The following is a 16121-nucleotide window of genomic DNA, read 5'->3' as shown; positions in this document are numbered from 1 at the left end:
TTTTTGCATTTGCCATATTCTTTGGTCAACATTTTTGTTCGTGTTTCCACATTTGTGTTGACCACAGAAAATACAATTATTTTCGAAACTTATCCAAAAATTAACCAGAATATTTTTGGTTTACAAGGTCACGACCAAATTGGTGTAAGATTATTATGTCTGTATATGCGGACAAAACACATAGTTATTAGTAAACATAAATCAACGTGATGTTAGCTATATACTGTAAAAACTCTATAAATTAATAATTTTAGAATTATGATAATTTCTTTATTTATAAAATTATTAATTTTAAAAAAATTTCATTTTCTAGATTTATAGTTTTCGAATATTTATTTAAAGGCTAAAAGTATTTTATTTCACAATATCATATATATTATTTAAACTTTAAAAATTTGAATTTTTTTAAAATTATATTATTTGATATATTTTATGTATGTTAAATATGTATGATAACATTTATGTTTTATATGTAATTAGATAAAGTGACACCAAAATATTGAAAATGAAAATGAAAATTAGAGATTAATTCATTTTGAATAAAAACAAACAATAAAATGCTTTATTTATAATATATATGGTAATTTTTAATTTATGATTTTAATGGGACCATATATTTAGTTAATATTTTTTAAAATATTATTATCTTATTATCTTATCGAATTATGTCATATTTTATACTGGTCCAACTTAAGACCAGAAGTATTTATTAATTTATAGTCTTTATTAATTTTACGAGTATTAGTTTATAGTGTTTATTATATAATGTAAAAATAGTTAATCTTTACTTAAAAAACTGCATAATCTAAAACTGATTTAAATGTACGCATAACCTAGGCTAATTTTTACAAATTAACTATTAATAAAATAATATTATGGTGATATACTATCTAGCTTAATCTGTTATATCTATACTATTATTTAAGAAGTGATTTTTCTGATTTTTTCAACTTTTCTATGATTTTAGATATCTTATATATTAAAACAGAAGTCACAACCTTGATTCATTGGTTATTTTTTTTAAAAAAATAGACCTAATAGACTTATTCCTAGAAAGTCATGTTACATTTAATTTCTAATCTTATCATTTAAATTTTGGGCATAACTGAAATTTTTATTGGGCTATCAATAATTGGATTTAAATAATAGATGATTCATTGGATTTATAGATAGTATAATTTAAATAGATATAATTTAATATTGTAATACTATACCTCCATATGTTAATTATTTAAATACTTGTTGATGTTAACTTTTAAAATTATAAATATTTTTTTAAATAACAAAAATCATATTATCTAACAATGATTAATATTTACTACCTTAAATCAATGAAAACAAATTTAAAACTATATAGTTTATTTTAAAAACTAAACAAAAACTAAATGTTTAATTATTTACTCGATAATATAAATCTATAAAGCGAAAAGTTTAATTTTTAAAAAACTTTCTAAATTTGTGAAATGTTACACTATCTTTGAATATGACAATAAAACAATATTTTACTAATCTTTTATATATATAGTTACGATTTTAATAATGAAATAATAATCCGAAAATATATATATAGAAGAAGATACAAATACATATGAAAGTTTGAAACAATCTATTCAATGAAAAAAATATACCGTAAACTTATTATGTTTTAAAAATTGATAGACACATATATATTATAATATATACCAATTTATAATTGAAAACAAAATGTTTATATAAAAATAAATGAAAACAAAAACTCGCGCGGTTGCGCGGATTGAGATCTAATTTTTGTTTATTTTTCATGTTTTTCTGGAGGAGAATATTTTCGTATTCGAACCCTCTCGGTAAACATTATAGTGGTTGATATCGTTTATACCCTTAATGAAAGAAATATATAAATTAACTATAAAATAAAAACAAATCTCTCACGTTAAGATTTATAGTGGTTAATATAGTTTATACCTTTAATAAATAAAAAAATATAAGTTAGCTATGAAATAAAAATGAATTTAAATTATTGTGATTCGATAAGTGATTAAAATTAATAATAATAATAATTATCCAAAATCTAAAGATAATTCCTATAAATATATTGTATTGTTATGGATATGTAAGTACTCAAACAGAAAAACCATCTATGATGTTACACTATTTTAGGATATACCAACTCTACTATCTTAAAAATGTGCATCCTCTATTTTAGTACATATTTATGTCATCATAAATTATAATAACAATCATAACAATTTCTCTCTATATTTTCTGATTTTGTTGATATATCATATTCTCCATAATTTTAAGATAATTAATTAGTTTGACTAATATTATTACTTCAAATTTTATTTTAGTATTTATATTTATCATGATATTTTAGATAATTAATAAACAAATATACATATAGATTTACATATATTTAAGATAATTAATAAACACACACACACACACATATATATATATATATATATATATATACAATTTAATATATATATATATATATACTTATCATGATATTTAGAATATTTAATTAATAAATAGATATTAACAATAGAGATTAACAAGTTGGACAGATAATTCATAATTACGTATATCTTATATTGAGTTTATAATTTTATGACTAGTATTATAGCCACTTTCTCTGATTCTAATTGAAAAAAATTGATCTCAACACAAATTAATACAATATTAAAGTTAAGATTAAAGGTGAAACAACATTGAAAATACATGTCATAAAATGTAACTTGTATACTTATGTTCAATATTTATATATATATTTTGAAAATTAAACAATCATATTCCTAATCTAAAATAATTAAGTTGTATTTGTACATCACGAACATCAAATTGTTTTTTGATAAAATCACAAATGTTGTAAAAACAAAATATCTAAAACCAAAATAGTAAATATTATATAAAAGACAAAATGAAAATATTAAAAACATATTAAAGCATGAAAAACTAGGATAAAAAAATCAAATAATATTAAACTTTTTAAAAATACTAAACATGATATAAATATAATCTAAGAAATACAAAGTTAATGTTTTATAATATTTTTTTTTCCTTTTGTATCACTGTTTTTAAAATCTAAATTATAGTGAATATATATGTTTATTAGGTATTTTTATTTGTTGACGTTTTATGAGTTGTGATTGTTTATAATCTTTTCAATGCCATTGAATTTTTTGTAGTCCACAAATACAATAAGTGTTTAATTTCAAATCCAAGTTTTATAATTTGATAATACTACAGAAAAGGTTTTCATCGTATAAATCTACATGTCATAAATATAACTATAAAACAAAATAACATAATTTAATACATCGATTACCAATATGAGTATTGAAATTTTATAATTTATAATATTAATTTAAAGTTTGTGTCTAATTTAATCATTTAAATATTTATAAAAATAAACAATAAAATTAAAAATTATTTGATATATATATATATATTAGTCCGCACAAGGCGCATGCCATCAACTAGTTAGTTATATAAACCTGTTTAATGTTCCAGTTAAGTTGATATTTATTGTAAACCCAATATTTCAACAATTTATCCTAAATAGTTTTTAAAAATTAATCATTTTATTTATTATATAGCAGAGAATAAACATAAACATAGACATGATCTTATTCAACCTTCCTACTTAAAGTATGGCGTCGGCATTCTTTTCCTCTTTACAGGATTTCCAGACTTCAGGTCAGACTTTCCGAGAAAAAAAATGCATGATTATTTTCTCTCTTTTTGATTTTAGAACCAATACATTATACTCCTACCATATTAATCAATAAAACTATATCTTTGATTTACTTCTCTTGCTTTATTTATTTACTTCATGTTTTTGTAGTATGACGAACAACCATATCTTTAATCTTATAAAATCATTGTTAAACCTTATTATAATCATTTATAAAAGTATTAAAATATTTATAAACCTGTATAAATCAGTTATAGAATTTATAAAGTAATGTATAAGAATTTAGAAACTATTCTAAAGGCTTATAAAAGTTTTTAAACAATGCATAAGTGATAATGAATATTTTAAAACATTTAATCACATTTAGTAATAAACCCACTCAACTAAAATAAATCACAAAATAACCACTCAACTTAAAATTCGAGGATAGAACTTCTCAGCTTTAATTTCGTTAATTTCTGTCATCCTCTGTCTTAAATTTCGTGACGGAGGGTGACATATATTAACATAATTAAAATTGAGGATTTCTTCGTTGAATATTTTTTAGTTGAGTTTTTTTTACGATCTATCTTTAGTTGAAGGGGTTTTATTACTAAAAATTCTATTAAAGAAAATAATTTTAAACATCATTGCATACTTAAGTTAATCTTCAAAAAATAAACTTAAGTTAGTCAAATATAATCTAATTTACTTAATTTAATTATTTTTAAGGATAAAAGTTTCTTATTTGTCTTGATATATATAAAATAGAGGAAAAGAAAATTGAATTTTGTATAGTTTGGTTAACTTTTCGGTTTTTTTTTTTTGATAAAACCAAACCAAAATATATACACTGCTCATAAATATCAAAAAGGAAAGAGATCTAATTAAAAATCTCTTAATATATTCCTGACACTTGATGATAGAAAGTTTGACCATATCAATTGTTTCCAAAGTAAAATGGTTTGAGTTTTACTATAAGAATACCAACTTTCTCGTATTCTTCTCTTATCATCTTCCTCATATTCTTTGATTCGGGCTAGCTTAGCTTCCTCTAAATAAAAGGTTTTTCCTTTTCATTTATAAATAAACTCTTTATTACAGATATTCTGTTTCTGACGATCTATTTGTTTGTGTGTACGTGTCTCATTACATTTCAGAGTTTTCTCCCCAACAAAAATAAGCGATTCTAAATAAAACTTCGTGGAAATGACGTCCTACTCGACTTCACAATTGATTTTCACCGTAGAATACAAACTTTACATATGATTATGAATGATAAAACTATACTTTGTTAGATCTTAGGCCTCAGTGTTCTTTCCAGGAGGAAAAGAAAAACAAATGAAAAATCCCAATCCTAAACCCTAACAGTTTATTTTCTTTGGTTACTTCGTTTTCCAGATTGCCCCTCCTTCTCCAGTTGCCATTATCGGGCCTCCGGAGGTGGTGGAAAGTTCCGGTGGCGATCATGCAACAATGATGATATCCAACAACGGTCTTCCTCATCAGCGGATGGACGTTGATCAGGCTCCTGAAGATCAGAACATTATTGATGTTCTAAACGTCGAACCTTCATCTCCAAAAAGAAGGTCCCAAGTTAACATCGTATAATCAACTATAGAATAATAAACTCAACATCTTGATTAAATTAACCTAAATTACACAATTCTATCGCAGGGAAGATGAGGTATCAAACATTATTGGAACCTTAAGAGCGGGCAGATACAATGAAGGGGTCATAATTCAAATGGAAAGTGAAGAAAACAATCTTGACGATGGTTATAGCTGGAAAAAATATGGTCAGAGACTCATCATGGGGAACCAAAATACGAGGTTGTATAATATTTGTGTCAAAAATATACTCTGAAATTAGTCTCACGCTTTGGGCAAAACCTAGATATTCGATGCTTAGTCTAAATATGTATATTTTTATTTTGGAAATGGTTTTCACAGGAGTTACTACAAATGCACATTCGCTGGGTGCGATGTGAAGAAGCATGTGGAGAGAAGAGCAGACAATGTGAAGTCATTGGTGATTACATACTATGGGAATCATGAGCACGATGCACCAGTTCAACGCAGAAAGTGTTACTCTCTAAAGAAGAGGTCAGGTTCTTCAATGTTTCAAGATGCTAGCAATCGAACCCCTCGTGTCAACAGCTCAGAAGGGGAAACAGTTTGATTGTATCAATCATATAGTCATATTATACTTCATTAATAGTTTCGTATGTAACATGCCTGATTATATCCATCTTCCTTGATGTCAAGCCATTAAGTATTTGGGATTAGCTATGATATTCTTCTTTACAAGAAGTGTGTGAAGCCTTAAGTTCCAAGCCTTTGACTTGCTTTCCGAATAAGCGAGAAAGTGTGAAATTGAATTGGGTTTAATATTCTTGTTATGCTTTGCAGTACTTAGTTATATTTTACTTGCCAGAAACTCTCAAATTTCTATGGTTACAGCCACTACTTGAGTCTGAGGCATTCTCCTCACTAACAGATTCAAAGTCGCTGGATATAACTCAAATACATTTAATGTTTTTTTCGTTTCTTATCTATCAAGACATTAATTGTCTATACATATAATGGATCATATTTTTAAAGAAAAGGAATCATTTTGAAGAAATTTTTTTGTTGTTGATTTCTTGACATATAATTGTTTGTCTTCTTATTTTGTTTTGGTTAGGTATAATTTGGAGGGGACCCCATGTTTTCATGCCCGGGCTCTGTTTATTACTTAACTTTTAATGAACCCATATTACAAACAATTTTTGTGAAGAAAGGAAAATCAATGCGGCAGTGAAATAAAAGATTGTTAGGGGAAAGACTAGTGGGTGATTTATGGTTTTTTCGTAGTCATAGGCTCCAGTTTCTCATAAAATGGCTTATTGGCGAGATAGTATTTGAGTGGTAAATTAGGGAACTAACAATGATTTTGATATAATGCATTGTTAGGTTTTTTGGCTTCATTCCACCCGGTTATACCCCTTCAAGTTATTGGTTGCCGGTTTCATATTATAAAGTAAACGACATGGTAGTTTTGTGTCGCATAGTAACAATCACATAATTTACGGAGCGTGTGGGACACCTGTATTCAAAGCATATATGTACATTGTAGGGTGAGTACACGTTACATGGAAAGTTCTATTCCATATACTATATACAATGTTATTTGCTACGATTTGTATAGTACATCCATGACTAAATTACATAAAATAAAAATCTAATGGGGATTGATACGAGAACACTTGACAATTAAATATAAACCCTCATCCCTTGCAACCCAAATCTTTCAGAAATTAAACTCACCTTCCAGAATACCCTTCTATTTTGGATAATTAAATGATGACAATGTTAACTTATGCGGGTGAGTAAATGTTGAAAACATATATTACATGGGAAGTTCTATTCCATATACTACATACTATGTTATTTGCTACGATTTGCATAGTACATCCATGCTTGATTTACATAAAATAGAAATCTAATGAGGAATTGGTACGAGAACACTTGACACTAAACAGTAAACCCAAGTTAGAGAAATATAAATCATCATCCATTGCAATCCAAATTTTTCAGAAATTAAACCCACCTTCCACAATACCCTTTTATTTTGGATAATTACATGATGTCACTGTTAACTTACTCATAATATATGTGTGTTATAGGGTGAGTAAACATTTAAAATGTATATTACATGATAAGTGCTATTCCATATAATTCATACTATGTTATTTGCTACTAAATGCTTTAAATCCAGAATTGATTTACATAAAATAGAAATCTAATGGCGGATTGGTAAGAGAGAACTTGACACTAAACACTAAACCCAAGTTAGGAAAATATAAACCCTCATCCATTGCAACCCAAATCTTTCAGAAATTAAATCCACCTTCCGCCATACCCTTCTACTTTGGATAAATTAAATGATGCCAATGTTAACTTACACATATTATATGTGCATTATAGGGTGAGTAAACAGTTAAAACATATATTACATGATAAGTGCTATTTCATATAATACATACTATGTTATTTGCTACTATGCTCCTTTTGGTACTAAATGTTTTAAATCCATAATTGATTTACAACAGAGATTGAAATAGTTGTTAATCCTTTTCTTGCCAGTGGGTTCAAAGCTTGTCTCAAACAATCTACTTGGAAGGCCTAACTCGTCCATGCCAAACCTGAAAAATGAAAGTAAGAACGGCAAACAGTGAGGACGGTGGAAGCTTTAATATAGAATATAGAAAAGAATTATCACTCAAAACAGATTAAGTATAGATACGAATGGAAAATCACAAGATATAAAACTACAATTCCATGTAAAGTAGAATAATTTGAACTTATAATTTTATTCTATTCCACACAATAATCAATATTTCTACACTATGTACTATGTACCGCTGATACAAAAAAAAACCCAATTCAAGCTTAAGAAAGAATAAGCACAACCGAGTATAAATTGTAGAGCTCAATATACCTAATAGATCTGACATTCACCGTCAAGAAGGCTGTAGATTTAACAGTTATAGGGGTAAACAAGTGTAAGGCAGTGCTATTCCACCCGAGAAATTAAATGCTTAGGCTGTGTAATTCAAAAGACTGACAGATTAAACAGAACGAGCAAAACATAAACATAAATCAAAATGACCAACTCAATAAATACATTGCAAACAAGGGAAGGTCAGCCAAGCAAAGCAGAATATCAAGTGATACTATCCCAAGTGGAATAGTCGAGTTTGTGAAGTTGGAGAGGAAAGGTATGTTACCAACCGCCGGTGAAACACTAACATGGAAGACAATTGACAAGGGAATACGAAGGAGATGGAAAAGCTTTTGATTGCATGCGGATGCAATGCTTTGGATCAAATCGGCGCCGGAGACCTTTCGACTTGAGAAAATTATCAAAGGAAGTGAAAAAAGGAAGATGTGAAGTAGGGTAAGACACATTTTACTTTTCTGCGGTTAATAATTAATAATTTTAATTTATTTTTTTGCAGGTTGCGCCGGTTATACGAAAGGATATTACAGTATTAATATGTATATTTAACGGCGTGTATATGAATGTTAGGGGAAATGACTAGTGGGTGAATTACAGGGTTTTTCGTGGTCATAGACCCCAATTTTCCATGAAGAGTATTTAGGCTTCGTTCCATATAACAAAAGTTCATATTTAAGTGAATATCCTTTCACTGTTTTTGGTGATGTTGACAATTTGATAATTCTTTTCTACCTTTCACCCACGTTCCCTTCTCTCTTTCCTATCTACTTAAAATCTCCATAAACATTTTCACTTCTATTTCTACTGACTTCATCTGCACATTTTTCAACCATAAACAAGTTTAATCCATTGTTGCCCCTTGTTCACTCTCCTCGTTATTGTCATTGTCTCCTAGACCTTCTTGAAAACCACAGATGAAAACGACATTACCCTGATTGAACAGTTGTCAAGCCTCGCCATACCGATAACGTTTGTGGCGAGGCTCAGCGTTAATCTTTCACCGCCGTGTTGTCGACTACATATGCTCCGTTCAACACATCATTATGTTCTAGCGAGTATGTCTCTTTAGACGAGATCATATGTAACTGCTCCGGTCTTTTATTCAAAATTAATCATGAAATGATATGGAAGATTTTACATGGTCTTATTGATAAGCATATAATTAGAGAAATAATGGGTTTCCTGAGATTAAGACGAGGACATGAATATTTCAATTGCTGAGTAGTTGTAGCTATCATGTAACATTTTGGCTTGTCATTAACTGATAAATATATGGTTAGTTGCTATAGATTAGGTGTTATGAGCCGATACATGTTTTGTTATCTGTTAAGAACTGTGGTTGATGCTAATTGATAAATGGTTGGTTAAATGATACAAAGTATTGGTTGATACATGTTTGATTAGCTGTTACAAAGCATGTTGCCGCTTTTTTAAAATGCTGGTAAAATGTTAAAAATAGTTTTCGATAGTTGATAGATGATTTTTTAGATGCTGAAAATAGATTAACATGATAATTTAATCATTATCTATTTAACTTCTACATTCTTGATGTTAACAATGATCATATTATACGTAAACTATTATGTTACGTCTAAATACTCCTAACTTATATGAGTATTTATTACTATATATGTATACTATTGATTCTTCAATGATTTACATGTAAATATAGGTCGCTAACAAAACATGCAGTATATGCTAATATAAATTGATATATTCGTTGGGAGCATACCTACGGATTGAGAAATTACCCACTAACAATTCATATCACACGTTACGGTAAAGTTCAGCGAATTTGGTTAACATACTAGTAATTTACACCCAAATTATTGAACGTATTGTGAGACTCTCTCTCCTTGAAACTAGCAACAGATTGTTAATTCTCTAAGGTCCAGTAATTAATCGCAATCGATAATTCATCCAATCCAATGATTTTCAATTTCAGGAGCATATAAGAATATTTCTTTTTTTTTGCAAAATGTGAATTCATTTCATAGAAATGGCATTAAGATACAAGAAAGACTTGAATCTAAAGCTGCTAAGACTTAGCAATGAGCTATCTAAGAACCCCCCAAAAAAGATTCTTAAACACAAGGTTAGGCTTGAGGCAAAATCTATTGGTGCGCTTCAGATTGATCTTCCATAAATATGGCTCTCTGAGAGATTTGCGGGAGGCATGTCTTTCTTTGGGTCAATGATTTATGAGATACACGGTGTCCAGCGTCGGCGGAATTATTGTGATGGTGAAAACAAATTGAAAAGAAGCAAAGAAGAGAGAAAAGATCATATGAAAATGAAGAATATACTATCAAGCGTTCAATAAAAAAAAAGATAAAATGGTTTGTCTGTCACTTTTGCTACAAAGAATGTGAATTTCCAGTTATAATTTCCTAATTTTAGCTAAAGTTAGGTATATTGAGTTAATTCCATTAAGGAATACACATATAATTTATGTTCATTTCATTAGTTGAAAACCAAGGTCAAGCTAAATACGATTAACCTAAATCTATTCTATAAAATGTACTTTGATGAAACTACAATTTACCTAACATATAATTTAAAATTTATATCATTGGAATTTTTATAGAAATTCATTAAGGATAACGTTCTAAAATTAATTTAAAATGAATTAGTTTAAAAATTAACTAAATCATAATACTTTTTTTATTTCCTTTTAGTTTAGTTATAAATATATATTTTCAATTCTGTTCAAAATAAGAAATATGAAACAAACATTAATTTTACTGTGATTTACAATCAATATCATTGAAATTATTTTAATTCTTTGATATTATTTAGTTTAATAATGTCAAATCAATTTCAAATTAATTTACTCATAATATATTTTTAAAATATAAATTTAAATTATTTTTTATTATATTTAAATATGTTGAGGTAAATATATTTTAATAAATAATTCACTAATTTCATAATTAGTAATATAATACAATTATATATGAATATTAATTAGGTTTAAATTGATAAAAATTCTATAAATTCTATAATCCTAGTCTATTTTATTAACGAATAATAAATATTGTAAAATAAATATTAAAAAATCAGATTAAATTGATAGTTTAACCTATGTTATTTTTATTAGTATGAAATTAATTTCAGCTATTCCAATAAATAAATAAAATATCATGTACTGTCAGAATGCATTAAACTTGTCAACTAAATATGAAAATATAATTGTTAACATATCTTAAATCTTTACATCTATAGTTATAGTAGGTGATTTTTATGTGCTCATAGACATGTTTAAATATTAACAAAGTAAATATCAAAAAAATTGGATAATATTTCATTTTTAATCTTTTCATAATTTATATATATGGTTTGTTATAACAATATTATGTTACTTTAATTAGACATGTGATTTTGGATATATAATGTCTATTTAGTTTGATTATTACTTGAGTATATTGAATTGCATTTACTTCTATAAATTCAACCATGATAATTTTCTTATTAATAGATTAAAATTTTAATTAATATTTTTATTAGCATTTAGTTTAGTTGGTGTCTTCGATTTAAATATATTTTAGTAATTATTTTGAGAATCAAACGAAATGAAAGACAAACTAAGGATGAATATAAGGATGATTTTCCTTCAAGTCAAGCCATTAAGTATTTGGGATTAGCTATGATTTTCTTCTTTACAAGAAGTGTGCGAAACCTTAAGTTTCAAGCAATTGACTTGCTGAGGCATTGATCCGAATAAGCGAGAAACTGTGAAATTGAATTGGGTTTAATATTCTTGTTATGCTTTGCAGTACTTAGTTATAGTTTCCTTGCCAGAAACTCTCAAATTTCTATGGTTACAGCCACTATTTGAGTCTGAGGCATTCTCTTCACTAACAGATTCAAAGTCGCTGGATATAACTCAAATACATTGAATGTTTTTCGTTTCTTATCTATCAAGACATTAATTTTATATATATAATGGTTCATATTCTTAAATAAAATGATTCATTTCGAAGAAAGTTTTTTGTTGTTGATTTCTTGGCATATATATATATATATAGTGTGTTTCTTTCCATGTGTCTATATTTGTATATTGTATTAGTCTAATAGGTTTGATCTATATTATCTTTGAATTCCTTGTATTATAACCAGAGGCAGAATGAACTCATTGGATTGAAACATTTTTATGAGACTCTATCATATTTAACTGTCTGAAATTGTTACAAAACATTACATTTATATATTAATTGTAGAAATAATCAATTAACATGATATATGTGACAAAATATTTTTTAATTTGAAAAAAATATAATTATTAAAATTTATTTAAACTATTCAATAGATAAAATTTAGTAATATATAAAATTAAAAGATTCAAAGTTAAATATATTTTTGTCTTCCTATTTTGTTTTGTTTAGGTATAATTTGGATGGGACCCCATATTTTCATGCCTGGGCTCTATTTATTACTTAATTTTTAATGAACCCATATTACAAACAACTTTTGTGAAGAAAGGAAGATCAATGCGGCCGTGCAAGAAAAGAAGAGTATTTAGGTCCACATAACAAAAAAACCATAATGAAGTAAATATCCTTTCACTGGTTTTGGTGCTGTTGACAATTTGATAATCATTTTCTATCTTTCACCCACGTTCTCCTTCTCTCTCCTTCTATTTCTAGTGACTTAATCTGCACATTTTTCAACCATAAACAAGTTTAATCCGCTGTTGCCCCTTGTCCCCTGTCCTCGTTATTGTCATTGTCTCCTATACCTTCTTCAAAACCGCAGATGAAAACGACATTACCCTGGTTAAAACAGTCGTCAAGCATCGCCATACCGTGGATAACGTTGGTGGCGAGGCTCAGCGTTAATGTTTCACTGCCGTGTTGTCGGCTACATATTCTCCGTTCAACACATCATATGGTTCTAGCGAGTATGTCTCTCTAGACGAGATCATTATGTAACTGCTCCGGTCGTTTCTTCAAAATTGATCATGATATGATATGGAGGATTTTAAAGTGATTCCATGGTGTGTAACAGAGAGATCTTTGATTCACAAGTTGGTAAAAGCACATGGTCTTATGGATAAGCCTATAGTTATAGAAAGAATGGGTTCTTCTTGAGATCAAGACGACGACCTGATCAATTTTGACCATGTTGTATGTATTTTATGTATGTTAAATATGTATGGCTTATCCATAAGCACACAAATGTTATCATACATATTTAACATACATAAAATACATACAACTACTCTCAATTGAAATGTATTTTATGTATGTTAAAATACATAAAGAATTTTTTTGTTTATTTGTATTAATTCAAAATAAATTTATCTCTAATTTCATCTTTTATTTTCAATATTTTGGTGTCACTTTATCTAATTACATATAAGCACACAAATGTTATCATACATATTTAACATACATAAAATACATACAAATACATAAAGCACATGGTCTTATGGATAAGCCTATAGTTATAGAAAGACTGGGTTCTTCTAATTACATATAAGCACACAAATTCTTTATTTATAATTTATATTTAATGGTAATTATTAATTTATGCTTTTATGAGACCATATATTTAGTTAATATTTTTCTCAATATTATTATCTTATTATCATATTATTTTATCAAATTATATCATATTTCATATTGTTTCATCTTAAGACCGAAAATTTATTAATTTATAGAATTTACTGTATATTGTATAAATAGTTAATCTTTACTTTAAAAACTGCATAATCTAAAACTGATTTAATTGTAAGCATAACCTAGGCTATTTTTTAAGATAATCTATTAATAAATAATATTATTACGATATTCTATCTAGCTTAATCTGTTATATTAGTTATATAAACTAGTTTAATGCTCCAGTTACGATGATATTTATTGTAAACCCAATATTTCAATAATTTGTCGTAAAGATTTATTTTTATAATTAACTATTTTCTTTATTATATAGCAGAACATAAAACATAAACATGATCATATTCAGACCAAAAAATCTCTCCCAGGCACTCGTTTCGAGCTTAGTCTATACCCGCTGGTCCGAGCGCACACGGTTTCAGCTTACCACCCGGTTTTTTCCTCTTTTGGCACTAAACCACTGAACTTCTAAAGCTTTTTTTAAATTATTCCCTCTTTAGTCTTTAACCGTTGGACTTCTCCCCCTACTTGGTCTTTACCCGCCGGGTTCTTCCCCCGACCCGGGTCGGAGGGACCGTCGTTTGCCGTCTTCCCGCCGGAGCCCACCGAGCCATGACTCCCCGAAGGTGTCTGCAAGTACCTGCACCATCTAAGGTGCATTAAGTACGGGTCTCTGGCTTCCGCCGCTTGGCTGCTTTACCTAGCGGTTCTTCCAGCTGTGTGTTGGTTCATCTTGAATGCTCTGTTTCTTACCGTTGGCCAGAGTAATTGCTATTGTGTGTAGACTTGTCAACTCTTTAGTTTCTGAAAACTACATTGTTTGGTATTGAAGAGTCTCTCTGAAAATCACTCACCTGTCCACACTCTCTTCATCATGGCGAAGAGATTTTCTAGATCTGAAAAAGAGAAGTGGGTTTCTTCAAGTAAAAGTCAACCTCGACGAAACCCAGTTGTCATCCCAGAGTCAAATACCAGCTCCCTCATTGAAGAAAATAAGTTCACTCTCATAGGGCGCGTCACCAACCCGAGGACACAAAATACTAGGGCCCTGGTGGACTTCTTCTTGCAACATTGGTCCGTTGTTGGACAGTTTACTGGGCGGGATCTTGGCCCCCATTTGTTCCAGTTCAAGTTTGACTCAGAAAGGGACCTACTGGAGATTCTGAAGAAAGGCCCTTTCCACTTCAAACGCTGGATGGTTCTACTTCAAAGATGGGAACCCATAGTTTCCGATGATTTTCCATCTGACATTTCGTTCTGGATAAAGATTCATGGTCTCCCCCTTCACTATTGGACTGACGGAGCTCTTCACGCTATTGGATCGGATCTTGGAGTGGTGGAAACTAAAGACGTCGACCAAGGGAGAGTTAGAGTCCGTATCAATGGTTTGAAACCACTTGAGATGCAACTGGACATCACACTCCCTTCTAGTGGAACAAAGAAAGTCGAACTCCATTATGAAAAATTAGAAAAACATTGTTTCTTATGTCATTCCCTCTCTCATGAGGAATCTGAGTGCTCCCAAAGAAATGCCCCAGCTGTGAATCGAACCTCAAACAGAGGAATCAACCACGCCCAAACCATTGAGAGCCTTGAATCCTATCGAAGGGCTAGAGATGACAGGAAAATAGAAAGAGGCAGATTTGTTGAAGCCTCACGCAGGGAAGCGGATTACCACCGTCGAAGATCTGATATCCACCAGCGTACTCAAGTAAACCACCGCAGATCCCCACCTAGAGTGGCTAATCACAACGACCAGATGCGAGGCTCCTCTGCTGCCTCACTAGGGACCAGAATCACAGCGAGGAACCCACAAAATACAACTGCTTCTCCTCGGCTCTCTGCGTCTCAAAGAATTTCCCATGGTCAACTTAGTGCTCATTCTCGACTGGGTGAAAGAGTCTGGGTGGAAAAAGGGTCACAAGCTCAATACTCACATACCCCACCACCAAACCCACCAAGAGAAGCAATGTATGCTAACCAAGAGGTTGATTCCACGCAAAACCGCAGACAAATCGCTCATCGCCTCCAACTATCTGATGAGAGAGGTGTGTTACCCCCTGTGGGAGATTTGGATAGCTCGTCTCAGGAACGTCGCTCTGTGCTGCACCGAATCGAAACACCAGGAACCAGAGCACTTACGCCTGTTCCTAGCGGGCATGCCATGGCGGCTCAGGAACGTCTTCCTGCCTTACAACGCTTGGCTCCTTCCCCTACTGAAAGAGTTCCGCTATTGCGTAATGGAGTTGCAAACTCTGATTCTGGACGCCTCCAAGATGTTGCAGTCCACTATTTGGAAGATACCTTTCCCCTCACTTTATTGGAAGGCTCCGGTAAACCTTCA

The 16121-nt window shown here is 29.7% G+C and overlaps 1 protein-coding gene across 1 annotated transcript; it reads left to right on the top strand.

The window, feature by feature from the left end:
• The first annotated feature begins 4671 nt into the window (after window positions 1-4671).
• Window positions 4672-6948, top strand: LOC106417915 (probable WRKY transcription factor 10). Its single transcript, XM_048751488.1, has 3 exons — window positions 4672-5244; window positions 5333-5488; window positions 5609-6948. The coding sequence occupies exons 1-3, from the start codon at window positions 5132-5134 to the stop codon at window positions 5835-5837; spliced, it is 498 nt and encodes a 165-aa protein (XP_048607445.1). The 5' UTR covers window positions 4672-5131; the 3' UTR covers window positions 5838-6948.
• The last annotated feature ends 9173 nt before the right edge of the window (window positions 6949-16121 follow it).

Source organism: Brassica napus, chromosome C3, assembly GCF_020379485.1.
Source record: "Brassica napus cultivar Da-Ae chromosome C3, Da-Ae, whole genome shotgun sequence".
Taxonomy (NCBI): Eukaryota; Viridiplantae; Streptophyta; class Magnoliopsida; order Brassicales; family Brassicaceae; genus Brassica; species Brassica napus.
The sequence above is the reverse complement of the archived record's forward strand: the minus strand, read 5'-3'. Positions and strand labels throughout refer to the sequence as shown.

Coding starts and splice junctions, on each gene's coding strand:
- LOC106417915 (XM_048751488.1), top strand. CDS start 5,132: ATGATGATATCCAACAACGGTCTTCCTCATCAGCGGATGGACGTTGAT. Junction 5,245..5,332: donor CCTTCATCTCCAAAAAGAAG/GTCCCAAGTTAA, acceptor ATTCTATCGCAG/GGAAGATGAGGTATCAAACA. Junction 5,489..5,608: donor ATGGGGAACCAAAATACGAG/GTTGTATAATAT, acceptor TGGTTTTCACAG/GAGTTACTACAAATGCACAT.